Genomic DNA, 21,218 nt, shown 5'->3' on the forward strand with positions numbered 1-21,218 from the left:
GACAGTCGTCCCCTCTTCCAGGGAATCCCAGACCCCTCCGGCAACTGATGACTCATTCTCCAACAAAAGCTGAGCGGTCTGGATCTCCCCCTGGAACCTCTCCTTCACCTGAACGATCATGCCCTGGGCTCCCAGCCCTGAGCTGGGGGCTGAGTCCCTGGGCAGTAACACGTTCGCGGGTGGTGGTGGCTCGGCCCCTCCCACTCCTTCCCCCTTCTGGAGACTCACTGTTAACTTCGTCAGGGTTCCAGTCTCTTCGAGGGCTCCAGTTCCCTGCAAGGGTTCTTCCTCACGGGGTGCTGCTGGAGTAGGGGTTTTCTTCCCCTTCCACTTCCTTTTGAACCGAACCCTTTTCTTAGGAGATATGGGAGCCTTCTCGGGAACGGCTATTGAATCTTTCGGCTCCTTAACACAGCCCAGCGAATTTCCCATTGCTTTCCTCTCCTAATCTCTGCAAAAACGCAGCTAAGCCAGTCCTGGGATCCCAGAGAAATCCCAACCTCGGCTTCATCGGATTAGATGTACATTTAAAAACATGCACTATGCCGGCAACCCCTCCAATTCTTCCTCCCTCCCTCCCCGCCTCTCTCTGTCTCCCAGCCGCTGCCGATTCAGACAGCCATCTTACAGGCTCAGAGCTGCAACAAGACAAATTCAAAGCATCTCACTGCAGTTCAGAAATCACTTGACCTAAAAGCAGACAGAAACCGGATTGGCTACAGCTTCCTCTCTCCAAATATGAGGTAATTGGAGCACGGCCCTCAGAAACACAAACAGAAAGCAAAAAGGGGCTAGAAACCAGGGGAGGGGAGGAATTAGGGAGGGCGGGAAGGAGGGAGGGAATGTAAGAGTAAATGGAAAAGGGAGGGGGAAAGAAGAGAGGGCCTGGGAGAAGGTAACGTGAAGAAAGGAGGAGGAGAAAGAGGGGGAAAGCGAACCAGCCGCTGGTACCAACCAGGAAGGGAAGGGCTCAGGAGAACCAGGGCCGGGAAGAACCAGGGCCGAGAAGAACCAGGGCCGAGGACTATGGCCCCCAAACTGTGAAGGGAGCTAGATTTCAACAGCTGCACTGACATGTCCAAAAGAAAATATCTAACAGGATTAACATATTCTCGGAATTTTCAGGTCAAGAAACAATAAAATGATAACCTGGAGACCAGAGCCTTATCTTCATAGGAAACACACGCTTTAAAGATCTCGACTTTTGCAGCATTTCTTTCCCTCCTTTTCAGAGAGAGAGAAAGACAGACATCTGTTAATTCTGCTGGCCGGTGACACACAGAGGGAACACCTGGAAATCAGTTTTGAGTACAGTATTAAGGATGTTGGGTAAAAAGGATACCACTTACAAACACAACAGAGAAGCAGTGTTTCTGCTGAACAATACTTGACATGACCATTCAACAGTGATTGCTGCTGCTGCTGCTGCTGCTGCTGCTGACAGCTAACGCAGTTTTAGCATTTTGTCATGGACCACGCCCTGTGCTAAGCTATGGATTATCTCATTCAATTCCCACAGTAACCAAATGAAGTCAAAACTATCATTTTACACTTTACAGGTACAGAAACTAAGGGTCAAGGAAAATGGATTTATTTGCTCAAGGCTACAGTCAGAACATGGATGCCTGTTTAAGACTTTGAACTTGAACCCCGAGTTACACTGCTTTCTACTTGGAGCGGGGATGCAAGTCTGTATTCAGTTAAGTAAAACAGGAAGATACTCCACTGTTTTGAATTGGCAACTAGACTCACAAAGACCAAGAACTCAAATGAAAAGATAATTCTTGCTATTTGGGAGTGAGAGAGGAAGTTGCTAAAATGAGGCCCAGATGGTTTTTACCCAAACTGTAGCAGGGCAGGAAGTCTGAATTAAAGGCCTGAAAAGTTGGATTCAAAAACTACCCTGTTGTGCCAGTGTGGCTTGCCCACCTCTTTTTTTTTTTTTTTTTTTTTTAAAGTATACACATGACAGATGAGATAACAGCACAGTCCAAAGGGCCCAAAGGGACTGGAAGGACAGAGGCTACACATGTTTTCTCCCAGTTGAAGTTATTTATTCTATACCAGTAGGATCCAGACCATTCTGTAGAGAGAAATAGCTGGCCTGGCTATAAGTAAGCCTACCCACCTCTCCTGGAGACCTGAAAAATGCCCATCACGAAGGAAAGCATGAGAAGCCCTGAAGTCACAGCTCCTACACAGTGCTTGACGCCGTATTGATGCCAGAGTGCCGGACCTCTGCGGGAGGTATTCTTTCTCCCTTCTACCCTAGGCCTTTCCCAAGGCAGCCTGCGAAGCTGCAGCACCACCTTCAGTTCAGTCGCTCAGTCGTGTCCGACTCTTTGAGACCCCATGAATCGCAGCAGGCCAGGCCTCCCTGTCCATCACCATCTCCTTATGACCAAGATAAACCACAGCAAGAAACAGGACCAGGTGGTTAGCAGGGGAGAGAAACTCCATCAGACTCCAGGAAATCACCTAATCAGCAAAAACTCTGACATTACAATATAACTCTCCAGGCAGGCATCAGACCTTCACTCCTCCAATGAAGAGTGCTTGAACTAAGGGACTTCACAGATGCACACCCCAAGGCCCAAGCTTAAATTTTGTTCCTGTTCAGTGCAGTTCAGTCACTTAGTCATGTCTGACTCTGCGACACCATGGCCTGCAGCACGCCAGGGCTCCCTATCCATCACTAACTCTGGGAGTATGCTCAAACTCATGTCCATTGAGTCAGTGATGCCATCCAACCATCTCTTCCTCTGTTGTCCCTTTCTCCTCCTGCCCTCAATCTTTGCCAGCATGAGGGTCTTTTCAAATGAGTCAGTTCTTTGCATCAGGTGGCCAAAGTATTGGAGTTTCAGCTTCAGCATCAGTCCTTCCAATGAATATTCAGGTCTAATTTCCATTAGGATGGACTGGTTGGATCTCCTTGCAATCCAAGGGACTCTCAAAGTCTTCCCACCCCACAGTACAAAAGCATCAATTCTTCAGTGCTCACCTTTCTTTATAGTCCAACTCTCACATCCATACATGACTACTGGAAAAACTATGGCTTTGACTAGACGGACCTTTGTTGGTAAAGTCTCTGCTTTTTAATATGCTATCTAGGTTGGTCACAACGTTTCTTCCAAGGAGTAAGCGTCTTCTGATTTCATGGCTGCAGTCACCATCTGCAGTGATTTTGGAGCCCAAAACAATAAAGTCTGCTGCTGTTTCCAGTTTCCCCACCTATTTCCGATGAAGTGATGGGACCGGATGCCATGCTCTTTGTTTTCTGAATGTTGAGTTTTAAGCCAACTTTTTCACTCTCCTCTTTCACTTTCATCAAGAGGCTCTTTAGTTCTTCTTTGCTTTCCACCATAAGTGTGGTGTCATCTGCATAGCTGAGGTTATTGATATTTCTCCTGGCAATCTTGATTCTAACTTGTGCTTCTTCCAGCTCAGCATTTCTCATGATGTACTCTGCATAGAAGTTAAATAAGCAGGGTGACAATATACAGCCTTGACGTACTCCTTTCCCTATTTGGAACCAGTCTGTTATTCCATGTCCAGTTCTAACTGTTGCTTCTAGACCTGCGGACAGATTTCTCAGGTGGCAGGTCAGGTGGTCTGGTATTTCCATCTCTTTAAGAATTTTCCAGTTTCTTGTGATCCACACAGTCAAAGGCTTTGGCATAGTCAATAAGGCAGAAGTAGATGTTTTTCTGGAACTCTCTCACTTTTTTGACGATCCAACGGATGTTGGCAATTTGATCTCTGGTTGTTCTGCCTTTTCTAAATCCAGCTTGAACATCTGGAAGTTCACGGTTCACATACCGTTGAAGCCTGGCTTGGAGAATTTTGAGCATTACTTTACTAGCATGTGAGATGAGTGCAATTGTGTGGTAGTTTGGGCATTCATTGGCATTTCATTCCATTGGATTGGAATGAACACTGACCTTTTCCAGTCCTGTGGCCACTGCTGAGTTTTCCTGATTTGCTGGCACATTGAGTGCAGCACTTTCACAGCATCATCTTTTAGGATTTGAAATAGCTCAACTGGAGTTGCATCACCTCCACTACCTTTGTTCATAGTGATGCTTCCTAAGGCCCACTTGACTTCGCATTCCAAGATGTCTGGCTCTAGGTGAGTAAGCACATCATCATGATTATCAGGGTCATGAAGATTTTTGTATACTTCTTCCATGTAGTCTTCCTACCTCTTTTTAATATCTTCTGCTTCTATTAGGCATTTCTGTCCTTTATCAAGCTCATCTTTACATGAAATGTTCCCTTGGTATCTCTAATTTTTTTGAAGAGATCTCTAGTCTTTCCCATTCTATTGTTTTCCTCTATTTCTTTGCACTGATCACTGAGGAAGGCTTTCTTATCTCTCCTCGCTATTCTGTGGAACTCTGCATTCAAATGGGTATATGTTTCCTTTTCTCATTTGCCTTTCACTTCTCTTCTTTTCACAGCCATTTGTAAGGCCTCCTCAGACAACCATTTTACCTTTTTGCATTTCTTTTTCTTGGGGACGGTCTTGATCCCTGCCTCCTGTACAATGTCACGATCCTCTATCCACGGTTCTTCAGGCACTCTATCAGATCTAATCCCTTGAATCTATTTGTCACTTTCACTGTATAATGGTAAGGGATTTGATTTAGGTCATACGTGAATGGTCTAGTAGTTTTCCCTACTTTCTGCAACTTAAGTCTGAATTTGGCAATAAGGAGTTCATGATCTAAGCCATAGTCAACTCCCAGTTGTGTTTTTGCTGACTGTATAGAGCTTCTCCATCTTTGGCTGCAAAGAACATAATCAGTCTGATTTTGGTATTGACCATCTGGTGATGTCCGTGTGTAGAGTCTTCTCGTGTTGTTGAAAGAGGGTGTTTGCTATGACCAGTGTGTTCCCTTGGCAAAACTGTATTAGCCTCTGCCCTGCTTCATTCCACATTCCAAGGCCAAATTTGCCTGTTACTCCAGGTGTTTCTTGACTTCCACTTTTGCACTCCAGTCCCCTATAATGAAAAGGACATCTTTTTTGGGTGTTAGTTCTAGAAGGTCTTGTAAACCTTCATAGAACCATTCAACTTCAGCTTCTTCAGCATTACTGGTCGGCACAGACTTGGATTATTGTGATATTGGATGGTTTGCCTTGGAAACGAACAGAGATCATTCTGTCGTTTTTGAGATTCCATCCAAATACTGCATTTTGGACTCATTTGTTGACTATGATAGCTACTCCATTTCTTCTAAGGGATTCTTGCCCACAGTAGTAGATATAATGGTCATCTGAGTTAAATTCACCCATTCCAGTCCATTTTAGTCCGCTGATTCCTAAAACGTCGATGTTCACCCTTGCCATCTCCTGTTTGACCACTTCCAATTTGCCTTGATTCACAGACCTAACATTCCAGGTTCCTATGCAGTAAGTATTACTCTTTACAGCATCAGACTTTACTTCCACCACCAGTCTCATCCACAGCTGGGTGATGTTTTTGCTTTGGCTCTGTCTCTTCATTCTTTCTGAAGTTATTTCTCCACTCATCTCCAGTAGCAGCATATTGGGCACCTACCCACCTGGGGAGCTCATCTTTCAGTGTCCTATCTTTTTGCCTTTTCATACTGTTCATGGGGTTCTCAAGGCAAGAATACTGAAGTGGTTTGCCATTCCCTTCTCCAGTGGACCACATTTTGTCAGACCTCTCCACCATGACCCGCCCGTCTTGGGTGGCCCCACACGGCACTGCTCATAGTTTCACTGAGTTAGACAAGGCTGTGGTCCAGGTGATCAGATTGGCCAGTTTTCTGTGATTGTGGTTTGCAGTCTGACTGCCCTCTGATGGAGAAGGATAAGAGGCTTATGGAAGCTTCCTGATGGGAGAGACTGACTGAGGGGGAAACTGGGCCTTGTTCTGATGAGTCTTGTTCTTCTGGGTCTTGTTCTGTTCCTGAAATACAAGAAAACCCAATTCCTGAAAACGATCAAATCGGGGCAAGAAACGGCTTCCGGCTGTGACTGCTACTGCAGGTTAAGTCAAGCAGACAACTTCTAGCAGCCTTTTCCTCCTTAAACTTCTGAACATGTTGGACAAATCAGGCTTTCATTTCCTTCTACTCCAGAGGAAAACTGGCCTAGGAAAGGAGCGGAGAGTTCAGCAAGGTAGTGCTCAGTTGCTTCAGTTGTGTCCGACTCTTTGTGACCCCATGGACTGTAGCCTGCCAGGCTCCTCTGTCCATGGGGTTCTCCAGGTATTCATGCCATAGGAGTGGGTTGCCATTTGCTTCTCTAGGGGATGTTCCCAACCCAGGGATCACACCAGCATTTCTTACCTCTCTTGCATTAGCAGGCAGGTTTAGTAGCTAAGTAACTGGCTAAGTGATTCAGTCTCCTTACAGGTAAAAGGTAGACACTACCACCCACTTAATGGGGTTAAGAGAGGGTTCATGGGATGCTGTCTATAAAGTGCGTGGCTCCATGCCTGGTCTATAGTAAATCCCTGTTCTCCCTATTTATTACTGATGCTCAGAGGTATGAGGCACCCCACCACTGCCTGGGCCCTGATACACTCTTTTTCTTGATGAGGCTCTGAGGAAAATAGCTGTGTTCCAAGGTCCAAAGTTGAGGTGCCTGCTTTTCTCCACATGGCCTCTGCCTCCCCTATTGCCCCCGAGTAAGTTAACTCTGAGCACAAGGACATCCCTTTGGACCATCCTCTCATCAAACCTGAGCTCTTAGCACAGTCGTGGCTGCCTTCGGGGAAAGCAGGCTTCTAGTGTCCTGCTGCTTTTCCAGTCTTCTCCTATGGCTTTTACTAGTTAATTGTTTACTGCCCACAGGGCTCCTATAGAGACAGGGGGCATGAAAGACTCCAGAGCTCATTCATTCATTCCACAAATAAGAAAAAATGCCTCATCTATATGCCAAGCACTAAGTGTCATAAAGAATTAAAAAATGTAAACCTTGAATCTGCCTGGCTAAGACCACTCTTGACCTGACCTCCCAGACTTTTAAAATTTCCAAGCGGTAAACATACACTAGTATTTAATAAACACTTGAAAGTTGGAAAGCTAATTTTTTCAGATTCTGATTTTTCAAGAACTTTTCTTCTAGGAAAATCATAAATCCTAACAGGTACCTTAAAACAGGCTTGGACAAAACCAAGAGATAAGAAATTCTACTATTAGTATCTGCATCAGTTCAGTTCAGTTGCTCAGTCATGTCCGACTCTCTGCGACCCCATGAACTGCAGCACGCCAGGCCTCCCTGTCTATCACCAACTCCCGGAGTTCACTCAGACTCACGTCCATCGAGTCGGTGATGCCATCCAGCCATCTCATCCTCTGTCGTCCCCTTCTCCTCCTGCCCCTAATCACTCCCAGCGTCAGAGTCATTTCCAATGAGTCAACTCTTTGCATGAGGTGGCCAAAGTACTGGAGTTTCAGCTTTAGCATCATTCCTGCCAAAGAACACCCAGGACTGATCTGCTTTAGAATGGACTGGTTGGATCTCCTTGTAGTCTAAGGGACTCTCAAGAGTCTTCTCCAACACCACAGTTCAAAAGCATATGTAACCAAAAAAGTCAATTGGTCTCTGTGTTTCGGCTTCCTCATTGGAACAATGGGCACAGGAAAACAGACATCACAGTCTATCCATCTGGTCTACCTACCCCAAAGCTTTGAGAAGATCAATGTCATACAATATCCATTCATTTAATGAGTATTTATTGAATGCCTACTCTAATCCAGGCAAAGAAGAAAACAAGAGATGAAATCACTGCCATATTTAAGCTTGTATCCTAGGGCAGGGATCCAGAAAACAACCAACCACATTAGCAACCCTGTAAGTCATACCAGGCTTCTGAGAGTGACTGGCAAAACAAAAAGGGTACAGAAGAAAGAAAAAGAGAGCATGAAGCCCACCAACAGGTATCTAGTCACAAAACTCACTTTCCCATATGCATAAGGACAAATGTTTACTGCAGCAATGAATGTCTCCTTCATACAAATACATAATTTACTGCAAATAATAATAGCTGTGTTACACAGCTGCAGGGGGCTTCACTCAAATAATAGACAATGTAAACTAGTTAAAATAAGCAAATCAGGTCCTCCTTTATCAACATGAATATACCCCCAAAACATGGTTAAAAAAAACCCCAGATAACAGGATATATAGAAGATATGATGTGTCTGATATTAAAAAAAAAAAAAGGCACTCATCTGTCATAAAAGTACAAAAGCATATACAAGAATGATACACTTCAACTTCAGGATAGTATTTACCTAGGGGATGAAGGAACAAGAAAGTTTCTGTATCTGAAAATTTTTTTTTTTAAAGAGAAAGGAAAAAAATCTGAAGCAAATATAAACTATTCACATCTGTTTAATTCTGAGGGTGACTACACACACAAAGATCTGTTATATACTTTTCTGCACTTCTCTGGGTAATTAAAAGTTTCATTAATTAAAAACTCAAATTAAAATTTTTTTAAACGTCAACCATTTATTTCCCATTTAGTGTGTATCTTTTTAGTATGTGTTAAAATGGAAACCATTAATCTCTAAAAAAGTTACCAGTCTCATCAGCAGTAGCAAATGTCTACTCTGGAATTGGCCTCTCCTTCAACTGAATACTCTCTCGAGATGACAACCACCACCTATGTATCTCCATCATTAATCTATTTCATAAACACCAATAACAGAGACTGGCTATAACGACTATTTTTGTTGTTGTTCAGTCATGTCCGACTTTTCGCAACCCCATGGACAGCAGTACACCAGGCTTCCCTGTCCTTCACTATAACCGGGAGTTTGCTCAAACTCATGTTCATTGGGTCAGTGATGCCATCCAACCATCTCATTCTCTATCATTCCCTTCTCCTCATGCCCTTATCTTCCCCAGCATCAGGGTCTCTTCCAACGAGTTAGCTTTTTGCATCAGGTGGCCAAAATATTGGAGCTTTAGCTTCAGTACCAGTCCTTCCAATGAATATTCAGGCTTGATTTCCTTTAGGATTGACTGATTTGCTCTCCTTACTGTCTAAGGGACTCTCAAGAGTCTTCTCTAGCACCACAGTTCGAAAGCATCAATTTCAATTCTTTGGTGTTCAGGTTTCTTTATACTCCAACTCTCACATCCATACATGACTACTGGAGAACCACAGCTTTGATTATATGGGGCTTTGTTGGCAAAGCGATGTCTCTGCTTTTCTTCCAAGGAGCAAGTATCTTTTAATTTCATGGTTGCAGTCACCGTCTGCAGTAATTTTGGAGTCCAAGAAAATAAAGTCTCTCACTGTTCCCATTTCCACCCCCCCCCCCCATCTGTTTGCCAGTAAGTGATGGGACAGGATGCCATGATCTTAATTTTTTGAATGACTATTTCACTGATCTCCTAACATTTGATAGTTCTTCTGTGCATTTTTATTTGGCTTTATATACCATGCACTCTTGATGAGAACAGCTAGCACAGAACAGTCAGCTCAACAATGACAGACTAGAAAATCACAATGATAGATAACTAGCAAGAGACACATCTCTTCCTATCTATAGCAAGACAGAAGGACGGAGGTTCTACATGATCCTTTACCAGTTAACCAAAAGCTTTGTAAGCAGGGAACCTTTCCCCACACTTCTAAACACTTAGCTAATTAATAGGCAAATGCCAAGCCTTCAAGAACAGCAAAGAAAAGTAATTAGTAGTTAGTTGCATCTGGGAAAATACTCTGGCAACAGAACTTCCTTCCATAAGAAGACAAAATTCAGCTATGCTGAAATAGTGAACGGAGAAAAGCAGGCAGCCAGGCTGCGTCAGCAGACAGACTAGGGCAAACCTGTTCATACCTTTTCAGTAAAATCAGTAGCAGCAGAGAACAGCAGGCTAGGTCAAAAATCCATAAAGTTATAAGTTTCACTAATAATTATAATAGGCTACTACCAATAATTGCTGCCAATTATTGAGTGCAGGCTGTGTTCCCTCGTCCTTTCCCATATCTTCCTGATTCTTTAAACCTCTATCAAGTTAATTCATGGTATGTCTCCTCTCACTCCTTTGAATTATGCAGTCAAACTGGAGTGATTCTGTACCTAGTTTAATTTTGAATCTCCCACAGACTCTACCTAAGACCTTGCTCATAGCTGGACCTCAGTAAATGTTTATGGAATTCAGTTAAAAAACATATTTTCCAGAAAACTAAAACCACAAGGTGATGCAGTTCACACTTTCTGTGATGGCTATCACCAAAAAGACAGACAGTGATAATGACAGGGATAGGGAGAAACAGGAACCCACACAATTGGGCTAGTGGGAATGTAAAATGCAGCAGCCACTTTGGAAGACAGTCTGGCAGTTTCTTAAAAAGTTATACATAAACCTGCCGTGTGTGAGTCAGAAGTCACTCAGTCGTGTCCGACTCTTTGTGACCCCATGGACTGTAGCCCACCAGGCTCCTCTGTCCATGGAATATTTTAGGCAAGAGTACTGGAGTGGGTTGCCATTTCCTTCTCCAGGGAATCTTCCCAACCCAGGAATTGAACCTGGGTCTCATATAACCCAGCAATTCCACCCATAGGTATATATCCAAAAAAAGTGAAAACATATATCCACACAAACATTCATATCAACATTATTTATAATGGCTAAAAAATGAAAACAACCCAAATGGCCATCAACTGCTGAACAGATAAACAAAATATATGGTATACCCACACAACAGAATCCTCCTCTGCAACAAAGGAACAAAGTACTGATACATGCTACAGCGTGGATGAACTACAAGAATATTATCCTAAGTGAAAGAAGTGGGATACAAAGAGCACATATTATATTATTCTATTTAAATGAAATGTCTGGAATAAGCAAATCTATAGAAACAGAAAATAGATTCCTGGCTGCCTGAGGCTGTGGATGGGAATGGAATAACTATAAATGGCCAAGAAGGACCTTTGTGGGATGATGAAAATGTTCTAAAATTGGATTACGGTGATGGCTGTACAACTCATAAACATCATTGAATTACACTATGAAAATGGGTCAATTTTATGGTACGTAAATTCTACCTCAGTAAAGTTGTTTTTAAAAAAGAATCTACTTTTTAAAATAAACAACCAATAGGATGACCAAAAGCTGCTTTAAAACAGCTGGAAAGAGAAGAAACAGGATGGAGGGGGCAGAAACGAAACTCTGAACACACCTTGTATTCACTTTTTGAAATTTCCCATTGTAAGAGTATGTATGATTTATATAATGCAAAAGAAAATTGAAAGGGAGAAAAGCAATCGCTAAAAACTGAAAAAATATGAAATACAAATGAACCTCTGTATCAGATTGATGGCTTAACAACACAGAGAGAAGTTATTTCAAATGGCTTTAATATAAAATTATTTCTACGTCCTTAGGAGATTTACACTAAAGGACAAAAAGAACTGCAAAGAAATCACAAACTTTTCAGTAATTGTGTTGTTAATAAAGCACTGTCATGGTTATTTTTATTCAAATATACAAATTTGTGCATTTATGCACATGACTTTGTATATGCACTATAATATATACATGATTTTATACATACTTGCATCCATGTGTTTGCATGTGTGTATATGGAAAAGGGAATAAGTAATATTCCCTTGCTTTGTTTGGATCAAGATTTTTAGCATAAGAAAAAAAGAATACAAAGTCAAAGAGGTTGAATAAAACTCTAATTCTAAATACCAATTAGAAACATTATAAATTCTTGATTTCTTTTTACAAGTCAAATACAAATGTTGGCTAGTTCTGTCCACAGAAAACACCCAGAAAGAGTGACCAACCCAAGAAGCACTCAGACTGTTGTCAATAAAGAATTTCAGTTCCTTTTAGAAGCTGTTAATTCTGGGCCTGAAACAGGAAATATACAAAAAGTATCTGGAACAACTCTTCATACAAGAAACAGAGGACATTATCAAAGACTATATGGATCATGAGGAAGGACTCAGAGTCAATGTGAAAAAACTCTCTGGCCAAAGGACGAGCTGAATATTACAAAGAATGACAGCTAATATTTAATCGGAACACATTTAAGTCTGGTAGAAATCCGTGAGTCACAGTGTTACTAAGGGAAGATGAGTATCAACAATGAAACTTTCACTGGTCTTACAGAGATTCTTAAGAGAATCAACTAATTATTTCGAAAACTGGTGAAACAGAGGGCAATATTTATCTTGCCTTTCTTAAAGGAACTATCAGAGTAATTGATGAGGTAAAGTTCTGCTTTAGAAAAAAATTTCAGAATTTTGAGTATCACCATGTTGCAACTTCTAATGAAACAATGAAACAGTAGCTGCTAAACTTTTAGGTGAAGGGCTAAGGGTGAAAGGGTCTACAAGGAATGGATCAGCCTGGGCACACCTGAACCCACCAATTAAGCTTAACATGATGAAAAGACAGATAACAGACATTCTGATGTGCAGCAGTCAAAGTATACAACTCAACACCACCATCCTTGCCCTGCCCCAGCACAAAAAAGGGAATCTGAATGTGATTCAGCCTCAGGTCTAGATCCAAAGCACCAGTTTACAGACAATACAGAAGGATGCAGGAGACTGTTAGAAAACATCCAGAGACGCCACCAGCATCTTTTCCATAAACGGCACAGGACAAAAGACCGATTTCTTTAACAAACAGTTAAGGGGACAAAAAGAGGAGAAGAGAGATTTAATGCAATGTGTGGGCTTTGGATTCGAACAAGCCATTTTTAAAATGAGATAACTGGGGAAATCTAAACACTGCTTAGACATTCAATGATTTTAAGAAATTACTGATTTTTACAGAGCTATAATATTGTGCTTTGCTTAAATGAAGACTCTTTCAGAGAGACACACTGAAACACTTGCAGATGAAATCATATGATGTCTGGGACTCCTTTCAAAATAACCTACTGGAGGGTTTGATGACTGGATCAGGAAGCAGACAGTGTGACTCTGCCCACGAGTTAGTGGCTGGTGAGCTCGGTGACGAGTACACGGTCGTTCTATACCATTTCCTCTGCATTTATAAATGTCTGAAATTTTTCATAAATGTTTAAAGAGAGAGAATTCTAGGACATTTTCTTAATGGCATACTCCGTTAAGGACCATTATCCCCACATCTTCTGTCCCAGGAAAAGTGTAACTAGCCAATTCTGTTTTCATTCCTTGGCCCCTGAAGTTCCCTTCTGTCGAGTGAGTGAGTTGCAGTCAGGAGAAAGGGAGACACAGCAGGCAGATGCCTCTTACCTCACGGCTACAGGATAGCACTGGTGTCTCAAAGTGAGAGGTGGTTTGTGGCATACAAACAACCAAAAAGATGCCTCTAGAACAGCCCACTGTTCATAAGACTGCCAAGGGGATAACGCTATGAAAGCTCAACAAGGTTCTTGTTCCAACCCTGCCAAGGCACACTTGCCAAGTTCATGTTCCTGGTTATCCCTATATTCGAAGCATGCCTGAGGACACCCTGTGGTTCCACAAAAACACATGTTACCTCCACGCTTTCCTAAGCATACTTATGCTGCAGATTGTCAGCAGCGGCTCCAAACCAGAGCCCCAAGAAATTATAATCCCTGAGTTCTCAGAAGTTCTCAGATTCTCAGGAATTCTGGGACACCTGCTGTTCTGCATTCACCCAGCAGGTGGCGCTGATTCCCCAACTGGGACATCACAGCCACAGGGACCCTGGAGTCAGCCCCTCGAGTGGGATATTTATATAAGCCTTCTTTTCCTACCTGCTCAAGAAGTGATCCCTGTCATCTGTTAGCCTCGCATACAGCAGTTGGGTATTCGAGAGTTGTCTGAGAAATAGTTTGGTTAAGTTGAGCTAACGTGATTCAAGATAGTCTTTTTTATAAAAACAGGGGTGTGACTTTCCAATAGTACCTAGACTTGAAGAGGATTTGCCTTAGGGAGGAGGAACAGGAAGGCTGTGTAACCATGTGAACACTACCAAGATGCCACTGTTCTTGGTGTGATGGACGCTACAAGACTGTGTTTACAAGCACATATACCAAGGTGCTTGCTATGAACTGAATGTTTGTGTCCCCTCGAAACTCATATATTAAAGCCATAATAGCCGTGATGTGATGGTAACTGAAGGTGCGGTCTTTTAAGAGGTAATTAGGTTTAGATGAGGTCAGGAGAGTGGAGCCTCCATAATGGGATTAACACCCTTATGAAAAGTTGAAGGGACATGAGATCTCTGTGTATACATGCCCCAAGGAAAGGTCACCTGAGGATATAACCAGGAAGAGGGCCCTCACTAAGAGCCAACCAAGCTAGCACCCTGATCTCAGACATCCAGCCTCCAGAACTATGAGAACTGAATGCTTGCTGCAAACCATCCAGCCTACGGTGTTTCATTACGGCAGCCCAACCTGACTAAGACAGTGCTACAATTAACCAGGCTTGTTTAAGATCATTAGAGATGAAGAAAAGTCTACATCAAGCAGGATTATAAGGCTTCACCCCAGCCTTCCTGAGCAACAAATCCAACATCTCTCCTCATCCCTCACATTCCGAGTCCCCAAAGAGCCAGTTTTGACTCAGCTGGGCAGACTGCTAATAACTAGACTGTCAGTGTCAGAGCCACAGCAGAAACAGGTGAAAAATCCCCCTTCGTCATGCAAATGATGAGGAAGTTCTCGGTTTACACTGCAACAGCGTTGCCTCCAGGCCAATGCTCATCTTCCTTTAGAGCTCCTGCTCTGCCCCCCTCCCTCATTCACTGACCAATACGGAGAAGGAAGGCTCAGTGTGCCTGTGGAAGGCAGAGTAATCTCTACCTCTGTCTAGGCCATGACCAAACTGAGCACCAGGACCCCAGACTTCACAGACCCTACCTGGAAGTGCAAGATAATGGTCCAGATCAGGCCTAGCGTCAGCTTGGGGTTGCCATCTGTGATGTCATCGTTGCGAATATTCACTAGTTTCACCTGAAAAACAAACAAAAGCTAGTCTGAGAGCTCTGCAACTTTTTGTTTTGATTTCATTTTTTATAGATTTTCATTATTCATACGCAGTTAATTTTTTTTGGTGTACAGTTTGTGTTTTCACATCTGTATAGATTTGTGTTAACAACCACTATAATCAGGGTAACAAAACAGGAGCATCAACCCCAAAAGGTGGGACTTTGTGCAGTCAAATCCTGCCTTCAACCCCTAAATCCTGGCAACCACTGATCTGTTGTTCCCAGCTTTGCTTTACCCAGAATGTCATATAAATGGTGTCCCATAGTATGTAATCTTCAGATCCTGGCTTTTTTGCACTCAGCACAATGGCCGTGAGATCCCCATCCATGTTGCTGCCTGGAGCAATAGCCTGCCCCTTTCCACTGTGGAGGAGTATTCCTGTATACCTTATACCTGTATTCTACACACAATAGTTATCCACTCCTCTACTGAAGGAATCTGGGTTGTTTCCGTGTTGGGCCAGTTATGAATAAAGCTCTTATATTCATGTACAGTTTTGTTGTGTGAGTACATGTTTTCATTTCTCTAGGGTAAATTCATAGGAGTGGGATTGCTGGGTCATATGGTATACGTTTAGCTTTGTAAGAAACTGCCAAACAATTTTCCAGCATGACTGTACCATTTTGCAATCCCACCAGCAAAGCAATTTCGCAAGCATTTGCTATTGTGAGCTGCTTTTTAATTAAGTCCTCCCAGCCCTTTTTTCTTTCTCTTATTTTTTCAAGGTTGTGAGAGAGAGAGAGATCTGCCTCCCATCCCTCACCACTCTCTGGCCTGTCCCACCTATTCCCCTCCTCCCACAGCACTTGCCTTACTCCTAAAATCTCATTCCAGCAACACGATGTACACAGACACAGAGGCCCTTCGCCCACCAGGGTGACCAACCATCCCTGTGTGCTGGAGACTGAGGGATTTCCTGGGACGGGGGCCTTTCAGAGTGTCCTAGGAAAACCAGCCTGTTTCCACCTCCACCCCGTGAGTCTCTGTCATACCCTCATGGAGCTCCTGACAACTGTGGCAGCTGCCCTGAAGCTGCCCTTCCTTTGTCTCTTCAGCTAAACCAAAACCTTGATGTACTCAAGACCTCAGGCAGCATCCTCACTTCAACTTAGTGACCGGTGCTATAGACTGAATGCTGTGTCCCTCCAAAATTCATAGGTTAAATCCTAACACCCAATCCGAAGGTATCTGGAGGTGGGACCTTTTGGGGGTGATTAGGTCTTGAGGGAATGGGATTAGTATCTTTATAAAAGAGACCCAGAAAGCTCCTTGACCTTCCCATCACATGAGGACACTGCTAAAAGCGGTCTCGGAACCAGGACCAGCTGTGCTACAGCACATCTGCCTCCCTCTTGGACTTCTGCAGAACTATGAGAAACGAATTTCTGTTGTTTATAAGCCATTGGGCCATGATATTTTGTTACAGCAACCTGAACGACCGGGACACGGCGAGTTCTGCCCCTTTCCTGCATCTCTGTCTCCTCTTCTGCACACTGGGGGCAGGAGGCCCTGCTTCCTGCCTCAGTGCAGGTCTTCTCATCACTATGGCCCATAGCTGGCGGGCTGGCAGCACCAGCCAAGTACACGTTCCCCCGCCCCACTGCCGGCAGCTTTCCCCGTGGATTCTGAACACCTCCTCGGCCAAGCCACCTTCCAGTATCTGCCAGTCCATTCCTTGGAGACCTCACACCTAACTCCTACCTTCCCTCCCACATCTTCTACCGTCTCTCTTGGCAATTTTGGCATCAGCTCGATGACCCAGGTGTCGCCCCATCTGTATAACTCGGCTGCCTTCCCACTTCAGATGACTTTCATTTTCACTCTGCTTTGGACACTTGCACAGCAAAAACCTCACCATCACCAAGAACTGCTCCAGAGTTCTTTCTGCCCTTCTCTGTGTCCACTGTTCATGGCTCACATTTTTATTATATCCTAGTAACCAATCTACTCTCCATCCTTATTGAGGCTTCTAGCTAATCAATTCTTTTCAATTTACCTTGACCATTAAGGCCTTCTCTGGTTTTCTCTAACTCTACACACAGACATTCCAAGGATGCTTTCTCTAGTCCCCTGAACACTTCAACCTCTAAATTCTCCTACCACTTATTTCAACAAATATTTATTAAGTGTCAATTATGGACCATTCATTACGACAGGTGATAAAGATAAAAAGGTTAAGGAAGATCACATTCTCTGTCCCCATGGGTCTACAAAGCATTACAGCAAACAGAGAAATAACAATAAAGTCATAAGTATTATATTAGAAGCAAAAGGCTATGGGAGTACACAGACAGAGAATTTCCCAAGTTAATGAGAATTACTGATAAGAGTGGCAAAAATGAACTAACTCTAAAAATATGCACACCATGTCATGCCATTGTGACCAGCGCTGTTGCCTGGCAACTGTAGCTATACCAAATCTTTCCAAACAGCTCTCTAGGCAGATGAACTCTGACTCCCTCGTCCATCCACTTTCCTCTCTTCCACAAGCCTTCCCTGTATGGGCATTTTCCTTTCCTTTTCAAAGAAGTTACATCAGCTGTGCTCTGGATCTCATCCCTCAATCCCTGGACTTGGTTCCATCAGTCAGGGAGTCATGGGAAGAAGGATGGCGTGTAGAAAGCAGCATGAAAGGAGCATTTTAAAAATGCACAGGAGACCTGGGTGGGAAGTCCCAGGTTTGCTCTCACTTCTGTGATCTAGGGCAGGTCATTTCTCAGTTTCCTTTCGTGGGAAATGCAAAGGCTGGACCAGCGATCTCCAAGGCGTCCTCCGGGGCTAACCTGCTCTGACACACACTCTTCACTCTCATTCTGCTCTCTTCTCTTCGCTAGCTTCTGCTAGGTCTACAAGTGTGCTTCTGCTTCCTTCCTTCCTAGCTAGGACGGGCATAGCTCCTTCAACACTCCTCTGCTCTACTGGCCTGGCCCCTGAGGCCACCAGTGCTGCACAGCGGAGAGCTCCCCCCCAGCCCCACGCGCCGTTCAACCAGCCCGACGTCCCCTCATCCAGTTCTCATGATGACGAAGCACTCTGGTGCCCCCTCTTCCTGGACGGTGTACCTTTCCCCATCTTCTTTGCTGGTTTATTTCTCATCTTCCCTCTGGCCTCCACCTGAGTGGAGGTGAGTCAATCTTTCGCATCTTGCTCTTCTTTAAGACTTTCCCTCTCAGACAGGCCACACTGTGTCAGATCTGTCCAGACACGATACAGCTGCTCCCTAGCAAGCAAGACTCAGAACTGTATCAGTCGGATTTACTGAGGACTTACCAGGGGGCAATGAGAACGTCCCTAAACAGGGATCCGATACCAACTTTCCCTGGCAGAGTCAGGGACACACGGGATGCTCTTACCTGTCGCTGCTTTAGGAAGTCCAGGGCAATCTGCACATTCTGCAGCCTGTGAAAACGCATCCTGCCCTTCTCCCGGGGCTGCAAACGAACAAACAAAAGGGATGTTAGTTTCAGCGACACCAATTTACCCACGCAGATCCCTTTCTGCTTTCATTTCAAGAACTAAAAGACCACAAAGAATTCCCATGACTGAAGCCAGGCGTGGGAGCGTCACACAAAGCACCCCTCCAGGCAGGACCTGTGTGTGCTTTCACCATGCTCGGTGAGACCCCAAAATGCCTCGTTTACCACTCAGATCCCTGTGAACACACGGCACGGTTGAATGCAAATGCCGAAGTAGTGCCGCAGCATCTCTACAGGTCCCTCTGCACCATACGTGGCAGAACTCGATTCTGGATGTGAGGTTAATGCAAACAAAGATTTGGCTCTGTGGCTCCCAGAACCACAGTAAAATGTTACTCTAAGGGAAGGGTAAAAGGCCTAATTACAGGTTGCTCAGTAATGGACAGCACCAACCATATTACAACCTGGCGAAAGAAACCAGAGGCAGTCAATCTTACACCAGGGTATGAGGCGCTACACATGCTCGGTAAGCGAAAAAACCTAAAATGAAAGGCAGGAATCAAGAAGGAACCTAGTTCCCAGGAAGACAAAGTAGGAAAGCCACCTTTTACCCCAGTTTGAAAAACCCAGACCTCGATGGTGTAGGGTTCTTCAACACAGTACTCCAAGGAAAGGTATTTCCTGCCACGCTCAGTCCTGGGTGTCACACAAGCCACAGTGGAGAGTCCATCTCCACCCAGTGCCTCTGGCGTCACCAGCGCCCACCTCCTGGATCCAGGTTCAACTCCCACCCATCCAAAAGCGCATGGAATCGGTTTCTCCAGTGAGCACAGGCAGGAGTGGCTATCCATGCCTGGCATGTCTTGTCCTGCTCACTTTCCCATGGATCCCCCCCTGCCCCACTACAACTGGGACTAAAACATCACTCTCCCTAGACGATACCCAATTCATTTGTAAATATCAAAATGTTACTAATTGAAGGCCAATAAAATACAAGGCAGCACCTGCACAGAGGAAACACTGCCCCAGGTTGAATGGGCAAAAAGTAACCCAGCACGTGGAGGGATGGGGTGGAAGCGTCTCTGTGGGGGTCCCTCGATCCTTCTAAGCAAGACTTTCAAACCAGGGAATCGACAGAGAAGGTGAGGCCTCTCTGTGCGATAGGATAACTTCGTAAGTCAAAGTGTTAGGAAAAACCTTCTTAGTAAGAATCTCTTCTCAGTCATTCCAGCCGAACTGATTGTGAATATGGCTTAGAAGATGACAGAGCCTGTGAAACCGAAGATGCTAAGGCAATTGGAGGGGAGATCAATGAGATGGAAAGACGACTTTAAGAGGACAGGGGATGGGGACACTGCCTGATTTCTATTTCTGGAGAAAAATCACAGGCTGTAACTTAGGGCCTGCAAGCAGAAAATGGCCCTCTTACACACTCTAATCTTTACGCCTAAGTACTCCCTTCAGAACATGCAAGTTAAATCTCTGTCCTCTATAGCAACTAGAGATGTTATTGACCAAGGCAGAGTATGCCCATGCAGTGAGTGGTTTGCAAACAACAGGCTCTTTTGAAAACAAATGACACGGTGTGTGGTGAGAACCTAGAGGCCAGAGAGGTGGAGAGCAAGTCGTTAGTCTGGAGTGTGGAGTCAGAAGCAGCAACTGACATGCTGTCAACTAAGCTTTCCATAATTCTGCAATCTAGACTCAGACAACACAGCAAGGCCACCAGAAAGGCATGGGTCTCCAGGTCACAAATGGACTTGACGCCGCCAAACATCATTATTCTTTTTGTGCCAGCTACTTGCAGATAAGCAAAACAATTCCCACTCTGGGATCGTCTAACAGTGGCATGAGGCACAATTAGTTTTAACCACTTTCTTTGGGACCCAAATTCCCAGGTGGACAGGGAAGAAGGCAATTGGTAAGTGAGCTACTTGGGGACCTAGAGAACCCCAAACCCTCTGATGGCCCTGCAGCGCCGGTTGGGACGCTGGTGTCCCCAGGAGGACCTACAACATCATCATCATCTTCCTCCTCCTGCTCCTCGCTGTTTGCACGCCGCCAGGAGGGCATGCTCACCAGGCGGAGGGTCTTCAGCCCTGCCGGCTCCTTTGGCCACCAACCAAGGCAAAGACGTGACAGAGTTAACAGGAAATTCACAACACATAAATGAAAAGGAAATGAACGCAGGAAAAAAAAAAAGATGAAAATAAACATGAAAATACCCTCCCACCTCCACAAAGATGCAAAACAAAATTAAGACCAGAACAGATGGTTATACTGAACACTTCTTATGTTGAAACACAGCTTTAACTCTCCACAGGCCATCCATTCTCCCTACTTTTGTGAATCAAGTAAGGGAGAATGCATGATGAGAATAACCATGAAGGAGATATTTGGGTGATTTCTGGTGAAAAGATGATTATTTTACAACTATCTCCATAAACACCTGTAGGTCTTCAAAGGCTAGCGAAAGAAATCAGATTGGAGTGGTTTCAACCTGTTTTGTAAGCAACATCACTGCAAAGGATCACTTTTCAATATAAAATCACTATAAGTTCATCAAATATATCAGCCAAATTGCCTCAAATATAATTTCGTGAGCACTTTTAAGTCCAACATAGTGAAAGTAAAATTCTGACTACTTAGGAGATTTATAAATGAGGGCCAGAGAAGAACTAGAATTCATAGGTACTAGCTATGTCAACAAAAGCATCTGTCAATTTTAGGGTATTAAAAATTATTTTTTTAAAAAAAGAAAAGAAACCAAAACAAAGGACCCCAGGAAAGCCAAGCCCAATCCTGAAAGCAGCTGACTATTACTTAGGGAGAGAAAT

The 21,218-nt window shown here is 44.0% G+C and overlaps 1 protein-coding gene across 1 annotated transcript in view; it reads right to left on the minus strand.

The window, feature by feature from the left end:
• The window catches only part of MACF1 (microtubule actin crosslinking factor 1), a 340,332-nt gene that overhangs the window by 179,856 nt on the left and 139,258 nt on the right, over positions 1 to 21,218 (minus strand). Inside the window, exons 4-5 of the mRNA XM_052636851.1 lie at positions 18,319 to 18,396; positions 14,837 to 14,929 (exon numbers count right to left, since the gene is read on the minus strand). Coding sequence (XP_052492811.1) covers positions 14,837 to 14,929; positions 18,319 to 18,396 — 171 coding nt within the window. The remainder of the gene's footprint in view (positions 1 to 14,836; positions 14,930 to 18,318; positions 18,397 to 21,218) is intronic.

Source organism: Budorcas taxicolor, chromosome 3, assembly GCF_023091745.1.
Source record: "Budorcas taxicolor isolate Tak-1 chromosome 3, Takin1.1, whole genome shotgun sequence".
Lineage (NCBI taxonomy): Eukaryota > Metazoa > Chordata > Mammalia > Artiodactyla > Bovidae > Budorcas > Budorcas taxicolor.